Source organism: Mycetomoellerius zeteki, unplaced genomic scaffold, assembly GCF_001594055.1.
Source record: "Mycetomoellerius zeteki isolate Tzet28-1 unplaced genomic scaffold, Tzet1.0 scaffold98, whole genome shotgun sequence".
Classification (NCBI taxonomy): Eukaryota; Metazoa; Arthropoda; class Insecta; order Hymenoptera; family Formicidae; genus Mycetomoellerius; species Mycetomoellerius zeteki.
The window spans coordinates 2,827,579-2,845,847 of NW_017258021.1; the positions used below are offsets into that span (position 1 = coordinate 2,827,579).

The 18,269-nt window shown below is 39.0% G+C and overlaps 1 protein-coding gene and 1 pseudogene across 1 annotated transcript in view; one reads left to right on the forward strand and one right to left on the reverse strand.

Annotated features, from left to right (window-relative positions):
* LOC108730936 (uncharacterized) overlaps positions 1 to 18,269 on the reverse strand; it is a 59,803-nt gene that overhangs the window by 21,410 nt on the left and 20,124 nt on the right. Inside the window, exons 2-7 of the mRNA XM_018460915.1 lie at positions 11,252 to 12,981; positions 5,811 to 5,999; positions 4,139 to 4,249; positions 3,142 to 3,231; positions 2,818 to 2,904; positions 1,751 to 1,849 (exon numbers count right to left, since the gene is read on the reverse strand). Of these exons, the coding sequence (XP_018316417.1) occupies positions 1,751 to 1,849; positions 2,818 to 2,904; positions 3,142 to 3,231; positions 4,139 to 4,249; positions 5,811 to 5,999; positions 11,252 to 12,981 (2,306 nt within the window). The remainder of the gene's footprint in view (positions 1 to 1,750; positions 1,850 to 2,817; positions 2,905 to 3,141; positions 3,232 to 4,138; positions 4,250 to 5,810; positions 6,000 to 11,251; positions 12,982 to 18,269) is intronic.
* LOC108730935 (uncharacterized) lies at positions 15,657 to 18,131 on the forward strand (annotated as a pseudogene).

The window sequence follows — 18,269 nt, forward strand, 5'->3', positions numbered from 1 at the left end:
CCCTAATGCAATTGAATATTGTATTCGCAGCCTGTTTCCCGCGTTGAATTATTTACGATTTCTTGTGTAAAGGAAAAAAAAAGAAATCTTTTTTTTACCGTGGCAAGCAAGAAAATAAGCTACTTTTGGCTCGTATGGTGTACGTGTGAAGCGTTTTAATCGCTGATCGAAGCTTTGCCAACTGCTGCGTCTGATGATCAAGGAAAAGGAGAACGAACAAAACGAACGGACAAAGAACAACATTGGAAGTAGCGCAGAATTACCGTTCAATCACGTCGGACGATCATTTCGCGTCACGAATTCACTCTTTATCTCAAATTGGCTTTACTTCGGCATCACACGTTATTAAATGTATCACGGTGCATTCCTTGGTAAAACGATCGCGAACTTTTAGTCGGTCTACATTATCAATCTTCCGATGCAAGTGTTTTATTAACGCCATATTTCTATGTGATGTATACAATGTTAACAGTCAAGTTACCTATTATGCTATATTACGTTCTCTCTTTTCTTAATTATTGGAATAAAAAGAATTTTAAATTAAACATTACCAGTTATGTAATTTTTAAATAAGAATGAAGCATTCTGTAGAAAAGACTCATTAAAATGGAAAGTACTGCACTTTAAACGCCGTTATTCCAATTCTTGAATTTTAATTTAATTTAACAATGTAAACATCTCGGGTTTATTACTCTCTAAAATTTTTAGAGTAAATCTCACTCCGAAGAGTGAAATCTCACTGTTAAAGATTGATCATTGAGTCACTCTTTTTTAAGACTGGCTCAATTTTCACTCTTTAAAGTGAGATTCTACTTAAAGAATTTAAAGAACAATATTTATTTATTACATGCTTATTAATACTTTTTGTTTGTTTCATTTCAGAAGTGATTATAGTACTAGCTTGTTTTAATTTCGCACATTTAAAATAAAAGTTATAGCTGACGTTCCTTTGCGACGTTTAACGAGCGTTCTGGTCTCGATTAATTAATTCACGACTCACGAGGAAGGTCGACCCGCTTTTCTCGCTTTTCTCTTTGCATTCGCGACGGAAAATGCGAAAAAACGAAATTCCGACAAAATGTATAGGTATCCTAGACAGTACCTTCGTCGGGACTGAACTTCACGTCAAAATCCCGATAACCGCGTGACCGATAATACGGGACAAAAAACTTGTAATCGACATCCGGACCCTGCGTTTCCCCGTAATCGGCTGAAGTAGGGCAAATAAGTAGTCTGTTATTATCAAGTCAGCCCTTCCATAAATGGAGAGACGGCATTCGCAGCGTGACGGTAAACTACTCCGACATGCGTGCGGTGAGTTCTCGGAATGCGTAGCGGTGTACTTGACCGAGCGTTTATTCCGGAGAATATTTATCCGAATATTTTTACGAAGATCTTTTTATGCTATTCTTTATTATTAAATTATTCCAAAAAAATTTGTCATTTTTATGAGGATTTTCAGCAACGTGAACGTTCAAGCTACGGACATTGCGTTCGCTCCGCTTTAAATATTCGCAATTAATGCAAACGCGGTAAATGCGTAATCGGCCGCCTCCAAGTACCGTAGGATAGAACAATTACACGCCCACCGCGAGAGGCTCTATAGATCGTTACTCCCGAGTAGAAATTACCGATTACGAACTTTGATAAAGTTCTAGTTTCATTAGACTGAGCTCGCGCTTTATCTAACGTTATTCCATTCGCTCGACTGACTTCAATGTTGTTCGTGCCGTTTACGAGAGGTACTTACGAGGGCCTTGACCGACACCCTGGCGAAGACGGGTGCGTCTCTGGTAAACCGCGAGTAACCCTGCTCGCATACTCTCAGATCACCCATAGACCTCGCCTTCTACGATCGGGGCGAGAGCATCAACGAGAATACAAATTAGCGGTGAGTCGTTTCGAGAGACGCGAGCTCTGTGAAATATTGATCGCAAGCGATAATGGAGTCGTCTCATCAAAAAAAGATTTAATCATTAGACGTTTTTGAAAATCACCGAATAAAAATATTTTATTCTATAAAAAATATTTCAAATTTTGATGATATCTAATTATTTATTTTTAATTGTCACGAGACCTCGTAACATTATTTGATATGACGTTAATTAAGATAACGAAACTGTGCTTTGTTGGAAATAAATTTTATTATCTCGCGTAAAAAGATAAAAGTATTTTCTATAAAGATATAATCACTCAGAAAACAATTGTGCTATTATTAGAAATTTGTATCACAGAACTCGCGCTCTAGACTATTAGTATACTATTAGGATGTTTATTTGCTTGGAATTTACGTAATATTGTCGCCACATTATAAAGCAAATGTCGAAAATGGCTCATGCAACAACAAAAGTTACACAATGCATTTTTCATTCCTGTCATACGCCGGAAATTAATTTGCAACATCGTTAATAAGCATTCGCATGCTTGCAAATTTTGTCTAGCAGTAATCGACCCTTTCTTACTTTATTACCACGATAGAAATTATAAATGAATACAAAATATCAATTATTAAAATTTGTAAAATATTGCAAAGTATATAAATGATAATTTATTTAAAGTACATTTATCAGGAAAATACGGCTGTTTCAGATAATTATCATAAAAAAAATTATTTTCTTTTAAAAGAATCTTATTGTCTTCTTAAAAAAATATAACTTTAAGATTATTATCTCTCATTGTATAAAAAAAGATTGCTAATTTAAATAAACATTAGCCAAAATTTGCACGGCTGTTATAACATCGCTTTCAATTACATCGACCAGGATAAAAACAAATACGAGACATTCGCGATACGTGTTTGGACGAATTAATACAAACCTCTTCGATTTCCATCGCATGGCTCGCTTTCTCAAAAGTTGCCTGATCGCCGTCACTCATGTTCGAGATGTCGCCAAAGCTGCGACACTGTTAGTGACAAAATATGTATCTGACAATATATCACATATGCTATTAACGAAGCAGATTTGTAGCGAAAGCGTACATTAATTAAATCGATATCTCATCGATCGAGAAAATTGGCCTTTTTAATTTTACGGAGGAAAGGCCATGACGGAGTAATTGGCGACACTATCTAGCGTGTCTTCTTCATGTGTCTCTTTTCATTGCAAACGCGATCATGCCGGCTACATGGTTGTTACTTACTAATTGCTTGATGGACACGCCAGTCGCTATCCGCTCCCTGCACAACTTCTCCTGATCACTACGACTCGTCTCCGAGACATAGTTCTGTGTCTGCATGCGCAAAAAGAAGAACAAAAATGCAGGCGGATCAATATACATGCAACAACAGACATTCGTTCGGGACGCAGCCTTACGCAATCACGAAATAACAATTACGCAAAGTATAATTTTCCCTGAACATTTAATCATATATTAATGTATCGATCTTCACACGTATAATTCGCTCGAACTTACTTCAAAAGGAAAAATATACTTCTTTACTTTGTGAAAGGATTACAAGATATGCTCGTTATATCGACTCCATTACGCTTGCTTGGGTAAATTTTAACATTCACTGGATCACGCTCGTGCGATGGCAAAATTACACATGCAATTCCCGAAAGTAACAACGTAATTTCGTCGGCAGGTTTAATCAAACAACATAGGTAACTTTTAATTGCTTAATGGAGTAATTGTACATCTACTGAGCCCGCCGTTAATTATTTAAAGTCATGTTAGCTGTTCTTTCACATCTAGTAGATCACTTGGTGAGTGGCCGGGGTCAGGAAATCTCTATTCGCGCGCCTATTCATCTCGTCGACTAAGAAACAAAGCTAGGAAATAGTACTTGCATCTCGTATAAATGCAACGCGTGAATAGCTCGTCGCTGGGAAACAGCTATGCCGAGAGAAGTCAAGAAAACGAGAGGAAAAAGGAATATCTGAGAATAGAGAGCGTTCCGCAAGATCTGTCTTAAATGTCAAAAGTGCTCTTTATGATGAATTCTATGTTAATTCTCTAATAATTTGAACGTAAGCTATCTCATACTAAAGATTAATTTCTAAGGCGCATAATATCCATTAATAAAATTAGATCGACACTTGTAAGAGCTGAGGATTAAATTACATTTCTGACTGTAATTATCGGTGTGTGTAATTTGCAGTTAATTCTCAGATACGTACGCTTCAGCGCAACTTACCAGTGACTTAACATTGACGTTCGATAAATCGTCCTTGGCGGAAAAATCGATCATCTCCGAATGCGATCGCTGTGTGCTCGTATGCATGCTTGCGTCTTGTAAGCTACAGTTCTGATGGAAAAACAAAAGAAACACGAACACACTGAGCATGCAACTGCATGAGAGATTAATAAGCTGCGTCTACTTGCTAACTTGCGCCGAGCCGTTAGTCGAGTACGATAATCAAAGGTAGAAATAATTAATTATTACACGCTCCACGTCGAGTCTACGTTTCGTTTATGACACATTCTTTACAATTCAATTTTTAGAAATATAATCAGAGACACTTTAATATCCTTCTAAATCATGCTTATATTTCCTTAATAAATTATAAACTTTGTCCATTTCGTTTATTGACTTCTATTCATTGTCAACCGATTAACATTGAACTCTAATATCTTTAATATTGACTGTGTTGCTGTACGCTTTATTCTACGGCAGCTAATGATATTTTAAATTATTAATTATTTTTCAAGTAGCTACTTTTGATTTATTTTTTTCAATATTTATATGTATTATACAAAAAGCTTTCATTAGCAAATTTTTTTACCTTGCATTTACAGACGTAAGCTTCTTTAAAAAAAAAAAATAAATAAATAATTTGCTATACGATCTCGTCCGCACAGACATCCGCACGTAATTAGACGATATCATACAAAAAATATACATCATACATTAATTCATGAAAAAAGAGATATATTACACATTAAGTATAATCTATATTTTTTAAATAAAAAATAGAAATATGATAATGATGTAGTAATAGCATAGACTCAATGTTTTTCTTCTTCGTTTAACAAATCAAAATAATGATTTAATAAAGTAATATCGTCTAATTATTTTCTTTCCTACCGACATTAACATTATAATGATTTTCGGAACGGAAGTAAACTGCTCCACTGCAGCTTGACTATAATTGCGCGCAGAGGACGAGTCCCGCAAAAAGGAAACGTCGCAATCTCGATCGATATCGTCCGCGCTCTACTTAATAGCGCTCCGATATCTGTCAAAGCCAGCGAGCCGACGCATGCAGATGCGATACCAAAAGCGCGAACTTCCGGTTTTCACCGGCGCAACTGCGCCGGTGGCGAGTTTTACCGGGTAAAGTGATAATTAGCGTGATAACGGTTCCACGCACGGTGATTTCGTACTCGCGCATCTCGCACATGTCGGAGAACCGCCCTCAATTATATCTTCCGAGAGTAGCGGCCGGTATGACCAGCGTTTACTTGATGAAAAATCGCGTTGACATATATATGTCTTGTCGATAATCAATACAGAACGTAGCAAATTAGTAGATACAATATAGTCGCGTGACGCAGCATGTCCCAGAACAATCGTGGTTTTTGTTCATTCATCCTTTTACCAATCTGATAAATCGTTCTCAACGAAAATGCTGATAAACCGATAATAACGACGAGGCTTTTACTGTGGATACATAGAAGTCTGATTTTTTCGATTAATATCACGTGAAGTTTAATTCAACAGAATTTTCTGATTTGTTATCCTATCGAATTTTCATTCGGGCAAGACTTGCCACGCTACGACGATTAGAGAACACGTACCGGTGAAAGGATAGCTGCGGGACATCCCGTGCACACGTGCGCGTCTATCAAAACGATTTATAACTCACCACGGAGATGTTCTCCTTCTCGAGATCGCTCTTCTTGCTCTTCTTGGTTTTCTTTGTGCGCGGCGTAAGGTTCGGCGAGGTGGCATCGTTACCAGCAACGCCCTCGATCTTCTTCTTCTTCGTTTTGGTCCCACCTTTCGAGGAGGTCACGGTGGAACTCGTGGTCACCGTTTCCTCGCGGCTCTCGCTCTACGATGAAAAAAAGAAAAGAGACACGTACATTACATTTGAAGCGTTTGGAATTTTTTAACGACTCTGACGTGGAGATTTCTCGCGTCTCGAACGCTTAAAGTGAACGTTTGGGTCATTTCTTCATGATTGAATGTTTCTTTCGCGATCTAATGTAGGCGGACCCGCGGTCTTCAGGAAAGGAATAGACTTGGAAGAACTAGATTTAGCATACGCCATTGTGCCGCTGGGATTCAATGGTCTTTACTGCGCACGTCGAGGTAGGTAAAACGCGATTTCTGCGGTCCGACGCGGAAGTTTACATTCGTCTAACGAACATGATTTGCAAGCAATAATATCGATTTCACGATATGGTAACGTAATATTCCCGTCGAATGTAAAAGTACATGGCAATGAAAAGAGTAACATCAGCGTGAGCATTACATTATCTTCGCCTGCTTTTAACGTTCAGTCAATGTTCTTCTCTATAAGAGATAAATCTTCGTCCTTTCAAGCGCAGAATTTTTCTGAAGTATATTTTATATTCGACGTGCATAAAATCTCGGTTATTTAAACTATTAAACGTTTGGGTTAAACGTATATGGAAAATGAAAGCTGGATTGACGTCAACCAGAAAACGCGCTGGAGAATAAATTAAATTTCATGATATTTGCTAAGAGTAGCCGATTTCATAATGAAACAAAAATTGAACGTATTTTTTATATTCAGATTATAGCTCCAAAATCCGTTCTGACATAAATTGATATATTACGCACTTCATTCCCGTTTCATTTCCGACGATCTGATTCATTCTCGTCATTCGAGACGTACGTGAGCGTGCATAACGCGATCCACGCGTTAGTTAGGCAAGATTTTAGACGGAATATTTGTTTAACCGCACGGCTTCACTTACGAGCGAAACTAGTCCGATATCGTACAGCGCAATTAAAACGTCATTCGCCTACGACTACGTGATTCTCGGCTCAACTCATAATTGTCCGGCTGGTAATAATCTTCGCTTTTTTACGATAACGTGATATGAGGAGTAATTACCAAACGAAGTAATTATCAAAAGAATGCGAGACGAGAATGCAAACAAAGATGGAAGATTATAAAAATTAAGATTAGAGAATACAGATTAGAGAAAAAAAAGCGTGTCCTCTTCCGTCTCTTCGTCAATCCTCACGGCGATTTGGCTTCAGTCGCGTCGAAACACGAAAGCAACAACTTGTTCAGACGCGGGCATTAGAAACGACTGATAAGAGCGTCAAGTTTTCATGGCTCCAACGATTTATACACGATGGCGTAATTGCCCGACAGGTATGGCCGTCCGACAAGGAAGATTTTCGATAAGCCGCACGCGCGAAAAGCAATACTCCGGAACGGAGTATGAGCCATGCGAGCGTAGCGTAAAACGCGACATAATGCGTACCGACACAATCTCAACCGCGACGTTTGACTATTAATTATCCAGTATCGAGAAATCGACAAGAGACGCGATTACGTCATTATTCAAAATTAACAAATGTAAACGATAAGATAAGAGATACAAAGGCAGAATATGCTGCATAATTTTTAAGTAAAACACTCCATATGTCAAAAAGTATTTTAATTACAGGAATCCTGTTAACAAATGTCTACTGATAAACTTTTGTTTAACGAAGAAATGGAAAATAATTATGATAATTCGACTAGACTGTCGTTCTCTTAACGAGCTTCTTTATTTTAAATATTTAACAATAAAGAAATTTAAGGCGACTTTGAAACCACGCGAAACGTGCTCCGCAAACTGCCACTTTAGAATAATCCTGGTCCACTTCCCAACACTTCCCAATCCTCTCTCAAGGTCCTTCCGAACAATTGGAGCTCGCAACAATTTCCCTGCGAACCACCAGCAGTTTACGGTACTTCACCTATACTTACACACTCTCTATTCGAAGCACAAAAGCGAAGTTTCGAGTTTACGCTACTTCGATTACTCGTCTCGAAAAACCGGAAGACAATCGCTTCCGACGTTCTCCACGGTACTCGCTGAGAACTTTCACGTGAAAGCAATATCGATCACATCACCATCAGTTCACAACTTATATCATCCCGAACACACAATTTCGTCCTTCTTCTTCGTACTTATCCGACGTTGGTCCAAGCAGCCTCTAGCACCGACACCAGCCACGCATTCAGAATGACGAACGCGCGTCCACCTTGGCAACGGGGTCGACGAAAGCCGACGAAGGACAGAAGGAGAAAGAAAGAGCGGTCAGAGCTGAGTTTCAAGCGCGAACGAGATGGCTGGTAACCGAAGCGAGAGTGGGAGCAAGTTAGAGAGAAAGAGAGAGAGAGAGAGAGAGAGAGAGAGAGAGAGGAAGAAATAAGAATACAAGGAGAGACCAAAGGAAAAAAGGCGAATGTTCTTGTTCAACGACCGTGTCGTCTGGTGCGCGCACCTCCCCCGCTCACACTCAAGTTTATCCTCCCTCACAAACTTTTATCGCGACCCTACAGCAGCAGATGGGTCAGGCCGATCGTCGTGCAGGTCGTACCTGATCGATGATCATCCTCGAGATCACTCCTCGAGACGTGAACGAACAACCGCTCTGCGTGATGCCTCAGAGATGTCTGAGGTGCCGAGGAGAGCGTGCGTCTTGTAACGGGTTCAGGAAACTCGATGCTCTCCAAAGCGTAGCACGCAGCGTGCGGCTTTCCGCCGCCAACGATTGGCCGTTTCCACCAGGCACGTGGAGCCGGTTGGCCAGGTAAAAGAACTCGGATTCTCAGCTGCTCGGCGAGCAGAACCGTGCCGAGGCGAGGAATGTTTCAAGAGGAAGCGACAGGAGGATTGTGACGCCGTTAAGAGGTTGTGCGCAGCGTACGATTGACTTTGACGTGATCTCGATCTTGATCAGCCCTTAACTAGCGACATCCGTCTGGGCAAGTGGCCTTGGTAGCTTCAAGAACTTGATTAATTTTTTTAATATTGTAAATAATGTAGTTTCAAGATCTAATTTGCCAAGCACAAGTCGGCGTCGACGAGTTAAAATAATTGTTTATTCGTAGATAATCGCTGATTGTTCCGTTTTAAATCCTTTCCGCCATTTACCATGCCAGCAATAAAATTAATCACAAAAAATGGCCGTTATCTCTTCTTAAATCTACACCGTATTTATAGATAATGAAGGTAGAAACAGCAAAGAAGTAAATCGCTTAAGATATAATTATCAAGCTCAGCAAACTGCTCCATACAGAATGTAGACTGTATGAGAGTTTAAGAAATTGTTACCAATTAAAGATTAAAAGCGTCTCGAGTTTTCGGAGAATTAAGTATCCCACGTCTTTCAATTCGGTATACGAACACTCATGAATATCATCGTGTTACAAGCGATGTTTCACGGGTTGATACGAAATTCATGGCGATAAGCCGGCTTCCGTTGTGACTGCAGATCTTGCATTTGCATGAGATTTGTGGTGTGAGCGATCGTCACGCGCTGCTGATCGTAGAAGGGTGTACCTTCAAGGGTATCGAGGAGATTAAGGCAAATAATACACATTTACGATTTGCGAATAATGAATTGTTGCGGAAGGCACATCGAGTAATGTCGAGATTGCGATTACGTATAGAAATACTATACATGAAAATCGACAATCATAAGAAAGCGAAGAATCAATTATTCGGACGTATTTGTTTATGATTATAAATATGTGACGAAGGTTGGAAAATTAATCAAATAAATCGACAAGGTTGATGATATTCCTTTAGCGATTTGCGGTGCTATAAATAGTAAGAGAAACATAAATTTACTAAACTTAGCGCATCGATACCGCAGATTATGCGAATACCAGCGGGCATTCGCGAGAATCCCTTACCTGGAGGCCGTCGAAAAAAGAATAAACGAGATTAATCGCCCTAACGTGTAAAAACATGCGTAGGAGTTACGTAGAGCGATGGCGCAATTAGTCTTGCAGAAATTGCTAGGAGGATCGGATCCACAATGCGTTCGTAGGAATTATCCGATGCAAGCAACAACCTGAACGCTGTTAAGTTATGGCGCTTGTATTTCTCTTGCGCAACGTGCGGAATATGAGTACCCGAGACGCGTTCTATGCCGAACGTTTGCAGCTTTACGTCGCAAGCGCAAAGCAACCCTATCGATATCAAGGCACACAAATTATACAGGGTGTACAAAAAACCATTCAGCGTTCATATAATAGATATTACACATCATATTATCTACCATATAAATGTTAAATGGTTTTTTTTATCACCCTGTATAATCTGAATTACGTGTAAAGTTAAAAACATTACGACGTTCAGAATTATAGCATTTGATTTGATTGACGATTTTAACGATAAGCAATACCACACAAAAAACGATTAATTTTTAAGAGGTGCAACGATCTCACTCGCGATGTTGACAAAAATGGAGCAAATCAGGCATTAATTATCTCGATGAATCATAGGAACTGTTACTCCTACCTGTACAAACGAATGCGGTGGCTCGAAGGAAAGTGCTCGTGCCCTCATTCGAGGCTGTGAATTTTCTCAACGTTTTATATTCATAAGAAATATTACACGACGTACACGTCATCGTCACAATGTTATGGTAATGACATATTAATTAATTTTACTGTGAAAATAGTCGCGAGTGCGAAGTTTCGATTTATGCAAATGCAAACGAGACTATTCGTAAGATGTAAAAAAAACTTTAAAAAACAAGGAGGCCGGTATTTCATAGTCACTTCTTATTACATATTTAAAACCGTCTTAAGTACATACAATGTTAAGATGTCATAAGCCAATCGCAAGAACGGTATTAATAATTGGTTCTTATTTTAAGACTGTCTTAAATAATGTCTCCAGATGTCAATACGACTCTCTGATTGGTTTATCTTAAAACTGTACTTAAGACAGTCTTAAATATAAGAATCGACTATGAATACCGCACACAGTCGATATTAACATCTTAAGATATTACGTAAGACAATTTTGAAATAAAAATGGAATACCAGCCAAAATGTAACACTTCCGTGAATATTGTTAAAATTCTTGTGTGATTAATCAAAAGTTAGTTAAATCTTAAACACCAATATAAAACCGTTATTAGAAATTTGTCGCTAATCAAATATTGGCCAGAGATTAATTCAGTCGCCATTATATGCAATGTTACACCCTGTATTCTTACACTATGATCCTATCGACATTTTTGCGTCATTCCTTCGAGCCGCTCCTTCGTCGCTCGAGCGGGCGTCGAGTTAATTCACGAAAAAAGCACACTTACGTCACAGGCGTTAGAAACATCGCTCGTCTCCGTCTCGTCCGGTGTGGCCAGGGGCGCACGGGGGGACGAGGGTGCAAGGTAATCGTCTTGCTTCCCTTCATTATCGTCCCTCGTCGCGTCGTTAACCGCGTCACGTTCCGTTGCGACTGGCGCATCCTTCTGTCGTTCTTCGGCATCTACCGATTTTGTGGCCTCCTCGACTGTGGTCCACGAATCGAGATTCCCGATCTGCTCGGCGACGAGTTGTCTCGTCTCCGAAAAGATCGTCACGCTCGTGTCAGACACCACAATCTCGGTTTTTTCGATGAAAGTCGAATCTGACGCCGAGAACTCGCTCGAGGACTCGTCTACCAGATTTTGCGCATCTTCCGCAACGAGACACTCTGGCGATTCGTTTTCCAGAATCGATCCCGACGTTGCCTGAGATTCGATCTCTAACGATATCACAATCTGCGGTGGCTCCTGATCGATCTCTTCGTTCAGCACGCGGCGTTCTATGTCGAGAAACTCCTGTGTGCTGGCCATCTCCGCGGATAACTCGGACTGGCAGATGACGTCGTCGGAGAAACGGGAATCCTCCAGTTTCGAATCGACCTCTTCGATCGTTTCGGAGAGTGACGATTTATCCCGACGAATCGGCGATGTGGGAATCTTCTCTTCCTCCTCGACAGGATTGTTTTTATAGGAATCATTAAGCGTATCGATATGTTCATTTGTGGAAGACTCTTTACTCGTCCAAGGGAATTTCACTTCTTCGAGATTTTGATCCTGTGGATGAACCTCCTCTTCATAATTGTTAGAGAACCGACCGACCTGCAGGCCATATAGAAACGGCGTTTGGTCAGTCCATGTGTCCGGAACATCAATGTCCGCGTTCTTCCTTTCCTGTTCGACGTCGGTGCGAAGGAGATCTATGTCATCAAGTGTCTTCGGCATCAATTCTTCCTCCCGTTGGTATTTGTCCACGGGACAACTGGCAGAAATCGAGAAAGACTGAGAATTCGATTCATCTACATTCGTGACATTGCCAGAGTCTGGATCATCCGTGGGAGGAACAGCTTCCTTGACAATCGCCTGACACTTCTCACTGTTGTTGCTAACATCGACAGCTTCGTCGCGGCTCGACTCTTGATCATCTTCGTTCGTTTTCTGAATAATTATCGGCGCAACGCCAGCTTCCGGTTGCTCAACAAACGCCTGCGCTTCTTCTTCGTCATGGAAACGCACCGGTTCCGGTTTCACTGCTTCAATGTTGGCGTGGGGGGACACGTGACCATTCCGATGACCATATGGTTCCTCGATTAAAGAATAGTGCCCGCTCTCAGCAGCTATGAACTCCGCATTAACATCAACGGGATCCTGCCGACAGTCCAGGACGATTTTCTTGATTGTCTCCGGTTGAGTGACGACATTTTCGGTTTCTTCGACGACGGCATTATCGTCGTCCTTACTCGAGCAGATCCTCAGGGCCAGTTCACTCTCTATCAATTCCTGCAGGCTCTTGTCGTCGTTCTCAAGTTCGTTACGTGTATTGTTTGTGAGTACGAGATCGTCATCGTCGCACAATGAAATTAGTTGAGTGTTACTCGTGGTTAGATCATCCAAATCAATCAAACCGTTGTTAGACTGAACACCGCACACCTCGTTCTTCTTGCTACTTACTACATTGATCGACTTCTTTGTCGCCACCTCCGCCATCGTGGTTCCTCGTGTGATCACACCGTGGACACCTGGAAAAAGTTTCGATTGTTTTAGATCATCAAGAAGATTAAGATAATTTGAATACGTATAGTGTAAAATGCCTTTTTAATATACTTAAAAACTTACTAACTAATACTAAGGTATAAATTACGCAAGCACCTCTTGAAAAATGTTAATGCGATAATCCTATTAAATTCTTTTGTATATTTCTTCTCAATAGCTTAATACTTTTATAAAAAAAACATATTGGAAATATATATATTAGAATAATAAGAGAATTAGAATAATAAGAAAGCGCTCTCTCTCTCTCTCTCTCTCTCTCCCCCCCTCTCTCCTGCCCCCTCTCTCTCAACCTCTCTTCTCTTTCTCGTACACAAGAAGAGTATAAATTTATAGAAGTGACTGTGGATTAATACAGAGATGAAACTGGGCAACGGGAACGCAAAATGTAGGATCGATAAATAACACTTATAAGCAACCGGTTTCCCTATGTGGTTTCGAGCTAGAAAGTGCGAGATAAAATAAAAATTCTTCGGGATGCGCTAATGTGAAAGGAAAAAATGTAAGAAACTACGTATCAAATTAACGTTTTAGATGGTATAATAAAATAGATTAACATTTTAATTGATATAATAAAAATGACATTTATTTTGATAAAAAGGCATTTTTCATATTGAAACATAAAAATGGCACATCTGTGTATTCTCATAAAAAGTAAATTACACGTATATTAATATTGAGATCGACTTTATAAAGCGAATAAATTCCTAAGGATGGAAACTTTCATATTTAAATATTTTATAATTCTCTTTTGCAATTTTCCTAATCTTTTCATAATCACTGATTACAGTAATTATGACACGGAGATATTTAATACTAGAAATATTGAAAAGTCATTATTGACTTTTTATTTTTAGATTAATATTATCTCTATGTAAAAGATAGAATTCTGAATTTTTTAGTTTTCAATAATTATGTTTTTTATGTTGAAATATTTAGTTCTTCATCATGTTTTAAATTTTTATGATTTATTTGTTCCCCCTTTTAGTAAATAAGAAACATCAGTACTCTTTTAGTGTTAATACATTTAAATGTAAACTACAATTGACAATATATTTAATGTATCCCGATATAATCTGTTTTCTATTCAATATATAATATGAGCATGCGAATGCGATCTTCTCGACCCGCGCAATTGACTTTCTTCGTATCGATATACAAGGAAAGCTCTTCAGGTACACGTGTGGTAAACCATCTGCCACTCGATAAAGTAGCGCCGGTTTATGGTTATGCAAAATAAAACCCGCGCAAGTGGTCATGCAAGATCATGGTCAAACGGATATGTAACTGTTGAGCAACTTCTGACCAATTCAATATTGCTCGCCAAAATTTGTATTTTGATGCAATTAATTTTGTGGGCATTGATATATCGTTAAAGTTACAATAATCTATTATTCGACAAAAGCAGAAGCTCTTGTACAATATGAATTTCTGTATATTTCTCTGTTGCATCCGTTCATGAATTAAATTTGCATGAAAATCTAGATAACAAATCTAGATAACAAATTGAAAGAATAAATCATATATGTGGCAATTTAAGTATATTATAATTTATCCACACACACACACATAGATATTAAGTTTTTTTTTAATTAAAATTAATTAAAATTAAATAAAAAGGCTCAATAAATTAAATAATATAACAAAGAAGGGCTACGAGCCTAAAACAATTAAGTTTTTTTTTAAATTTGTACTCTAAGAATATATACCTATATAATTTGTAAAAAAAATTTTCTCTTCAATAATAGTGTTTTAGTTTCTAGAATATCGTATTTTCGGAGCTCCGTTACTACATTTAGTAGAGACGCGCTGGACTTTCGAGAGCCCTCGGTCCCGCTTATGAAATCGCGGAAATCGTCGCAGTGGAATGCGTGCTGTCTTAATATTCTCATACGCGGATGTGTGGGTACCAAGACACACCAGGAGCATCAAGTCCGTCGCGATATTAACGGAAGTTACGCCTCTATAGGACTCGGTCGCGACTGCAAACCGGCGTTGTTGGCTGGTAAGCCAACCCTCCTATTATTAGCCATTCTGCAACGTCGCGTTTAAGCTTCTGCGACGGAATGCACTTTCAAAATATGAAATCCAAAACTGTTGAAAAATACTCTGAGACAGGGAAAAACGGTATTCATAACTGCTTTTACATCCAGCGCGTTAAATATTTCAATAATCAAAACCCAAATCGAGATCTTATTGAAGATAAATAGAGACAACGGTTCCGCTTTTTGAAATTTCCTAGAGTTTCAATTTATAATTAAAAAATTATGTTAATTCAGGTTACGTAGCGTGCGAATTGAAAGTAGAAAACAATCTTGCAATTAGAAAGGTATGGCGCCTTGCGTCCCAATTCATTTACGGCGTTTTACTTTAATGAGCATGCATTTTCCTTCTTGGCTGTGCTTGAACGCTGTAACTCTCTTCGATAATTTGACAAAATTCCAGCGCTGCGTACACATATCCCCAGCCGAAAGAGTTTATAAACAGAGGGCCACACGGTGGCCAGCTCGATCCCATCGTAAACCGACACTATCCGGAGGGTTCAAAATTAGAAAGTGGTAATCTCACGCATCTTCGCCGCGCGCACTTCTTGGTTTCTCTCCATTTTCGAGACAGGGCGATATCCGAAATCGCGAGCGAAATTTTTAAGGCGTTCGCTGATATGTTTGTGTTCGCCATATCGCCTTTGAATCTCTTTTTCGCGCTGTTTAATTTAATATCCCTCCCCGTCCACATCGTTCTCCTGTGATTCTATCTTGCCTTTTCTCCTTCTCTTAACGTTCTCGTCTACCCCGCTCTCTTTCTTTCTTTCTTTCTCACTCTTTCTCTCTTGCTTCTCTTTACTCGACGTTTCACCGAGGTCGTTCCTCGGGTTCACGACCGAGACTATGGAGGTACTCCTTCCCTCTCTCTCCTTTTTCTTCTACGTCTCTTTTTCTCTTTCAGCCTTTTCGTGCCTCTACTCTCCTTCTACTTCCATGCCTTTCCTCTCGTCCTGCTACCACTCGTTCTCTCGTGTCTTAGCTTCCCTCTCGTTTCAACCTCTCTCTATTTTTAGAATGACACACTACCGCGATTCAAAGACGCGCGCTGGACGCATCGTACTTGTCCTCGGAAAATGTTCTGCCCAAATGCGGCGTGCGAACGAGAGTGAGCGTTATGGAAACCGAGAATAAAGAGAAAGAGGGAATGGCGACGAGCCGAGAGAATTTTTTCTTACTTAGGTCAAGCGACAGGTGCACACAATATGCACCCTACCGTGCTGTAAGGCCGAGTAACCCTCGCCCAAGTTGCAGAAAAGTGAAACTCAAGAGATTGCCAGAGCAAATTGTGAGGTGAGAATATATGCGAGGTTTAAGAAGTCAAGAAAAATTTTAAAGAGACAAGACAGCACGAAGATATGGATAAAAAGTCTCGCGAGAGATTAACGTCTGAGTTCCAAGTTTAATTATTAAAGCATTTCAAAAAGATTGATCGAAAAAAATGTGGACCAAAAATCTCGCGAGAAATCAACGTCTAAGGTTCAAATTTAATTATTAAACTTTTTCAAAAAGATTGATCAAATATTAAAAGTAGAAAGAAGACCGAATTCAAAGTCTTATCGAAGAAGATTGAGTTACATGTTTCGAGAGTTTTTAGTGTCCAGTTTAATTATAATTTATTATTAGACGTACACCGCACATAAAAATTATAAGAACTTTGTGTAACATTACGCTAATAAAAGATAATTGATCACACGATCAAATTATGTTAGGTATATATTATAAAAGTCCAGAGACCACGACGTGCGTCTTACTGTGAAAGACGACGAATACAATCACAAAGTAAATTACCGTAATAAATAGAACCTTGTTTACGCAATTAAGTTCCATCAAGAAAAATTACTCGGCGTCGCTAAGGTCGTGGTCCAAATAGCTAAATCTCATATCGGTTTGTATTTCGCGCTTAAGAATCAATACGAATCGATGAATGCACGCGAGATTGCAATGCCGCATTGCGCATGACGTTGTCTCTTTTCGTGGCCACTTATAATGTTGCAACCATATTATGTAGAAGTGCGCTCCGCTAAGTATACCTCTGAATATACCGACCCTACAACGTGCGTGGTGTAGCCATTGGAAACGTGAGATTCTGTGCATTCATAAGAACACCGTTCGTACACCCACGATTTACCGAGCGCCATGCTACGGAATTAAATTCTCAAACGGTACTAAGAGCCGGCACGTAAATACCGAACGCGGTCAATGAGATAATGAACGAATCCGCGGTTACTTTCGATAAACTTCATCGAAGTGCTGTTGAAAACATTTCTAATCATATATAAGTAAAATGTCTATATGAACCTCTATGGTTGTTAGTGCGTAAATAATATATTTATAAGACGATAAGATATAATTCGCAAATAATTGGAATGTACTTACCAACTAAATTAACTGCAACTTTTACAATTAACTTAGTTGATAAGTACATTCCAATGGTTTGCCAATTATACCTTATCGTCTTATAAATATATTATTTATGCACTAACAACCGCGGAGGTTCATATAAACGTTTTATTTATATTTGATTTATTATTGGAGCTATAAAATTATTTTTATTTTAATATCTATAGTCAATATATTCGCGAAGATACTGAATAGCGAACATTTTAAATTTTAATTAATTTTGAGTTCTTTCAAATTAGCGAAATCAATATTTATTTAATTATGTTTCAATTAATTTGTAATTATTTCTTAACAAGCAATATATAAGTAAGAACTAGAGTTCACGTTTTTTTTTCATTTGCAAACGAAACGTCACAAACTTATCTTATTGTTAGTCATTTAAATCCACTAACACGGTATGGGAATCGCGTGAAGTGCTAGGTGAAAACAGCGACGATTAATCTAAATGATGTGATTTAAGGAGTACACAACGCAACGTTTTACCTGTGTAAGGAATCATCGTGTCAGATGACTGCGACCCCGTGTCTTACGAAGATGTAATAGCTTTCTGTCCGTAATCAATAATGTAAATTTTACTTCTCTGCTTCGCCCAGAGGCTGATGAATAATGCAGACGCTTCTCTGTCTGGATTGATCGTGATAGGCTTTCATCTCGACAACATTTTACCGGAATAACGTAGCGTCAGTGATTCGATCTGCAGCAATGCTGTGCTACTTTACATATCCATGTAAAGTCATCAAATTAGAACACGCAGATCATCGAATAACCGAGCTACCTGCGCATTTCCTTATTTGTGACTCCTTTCGATATAT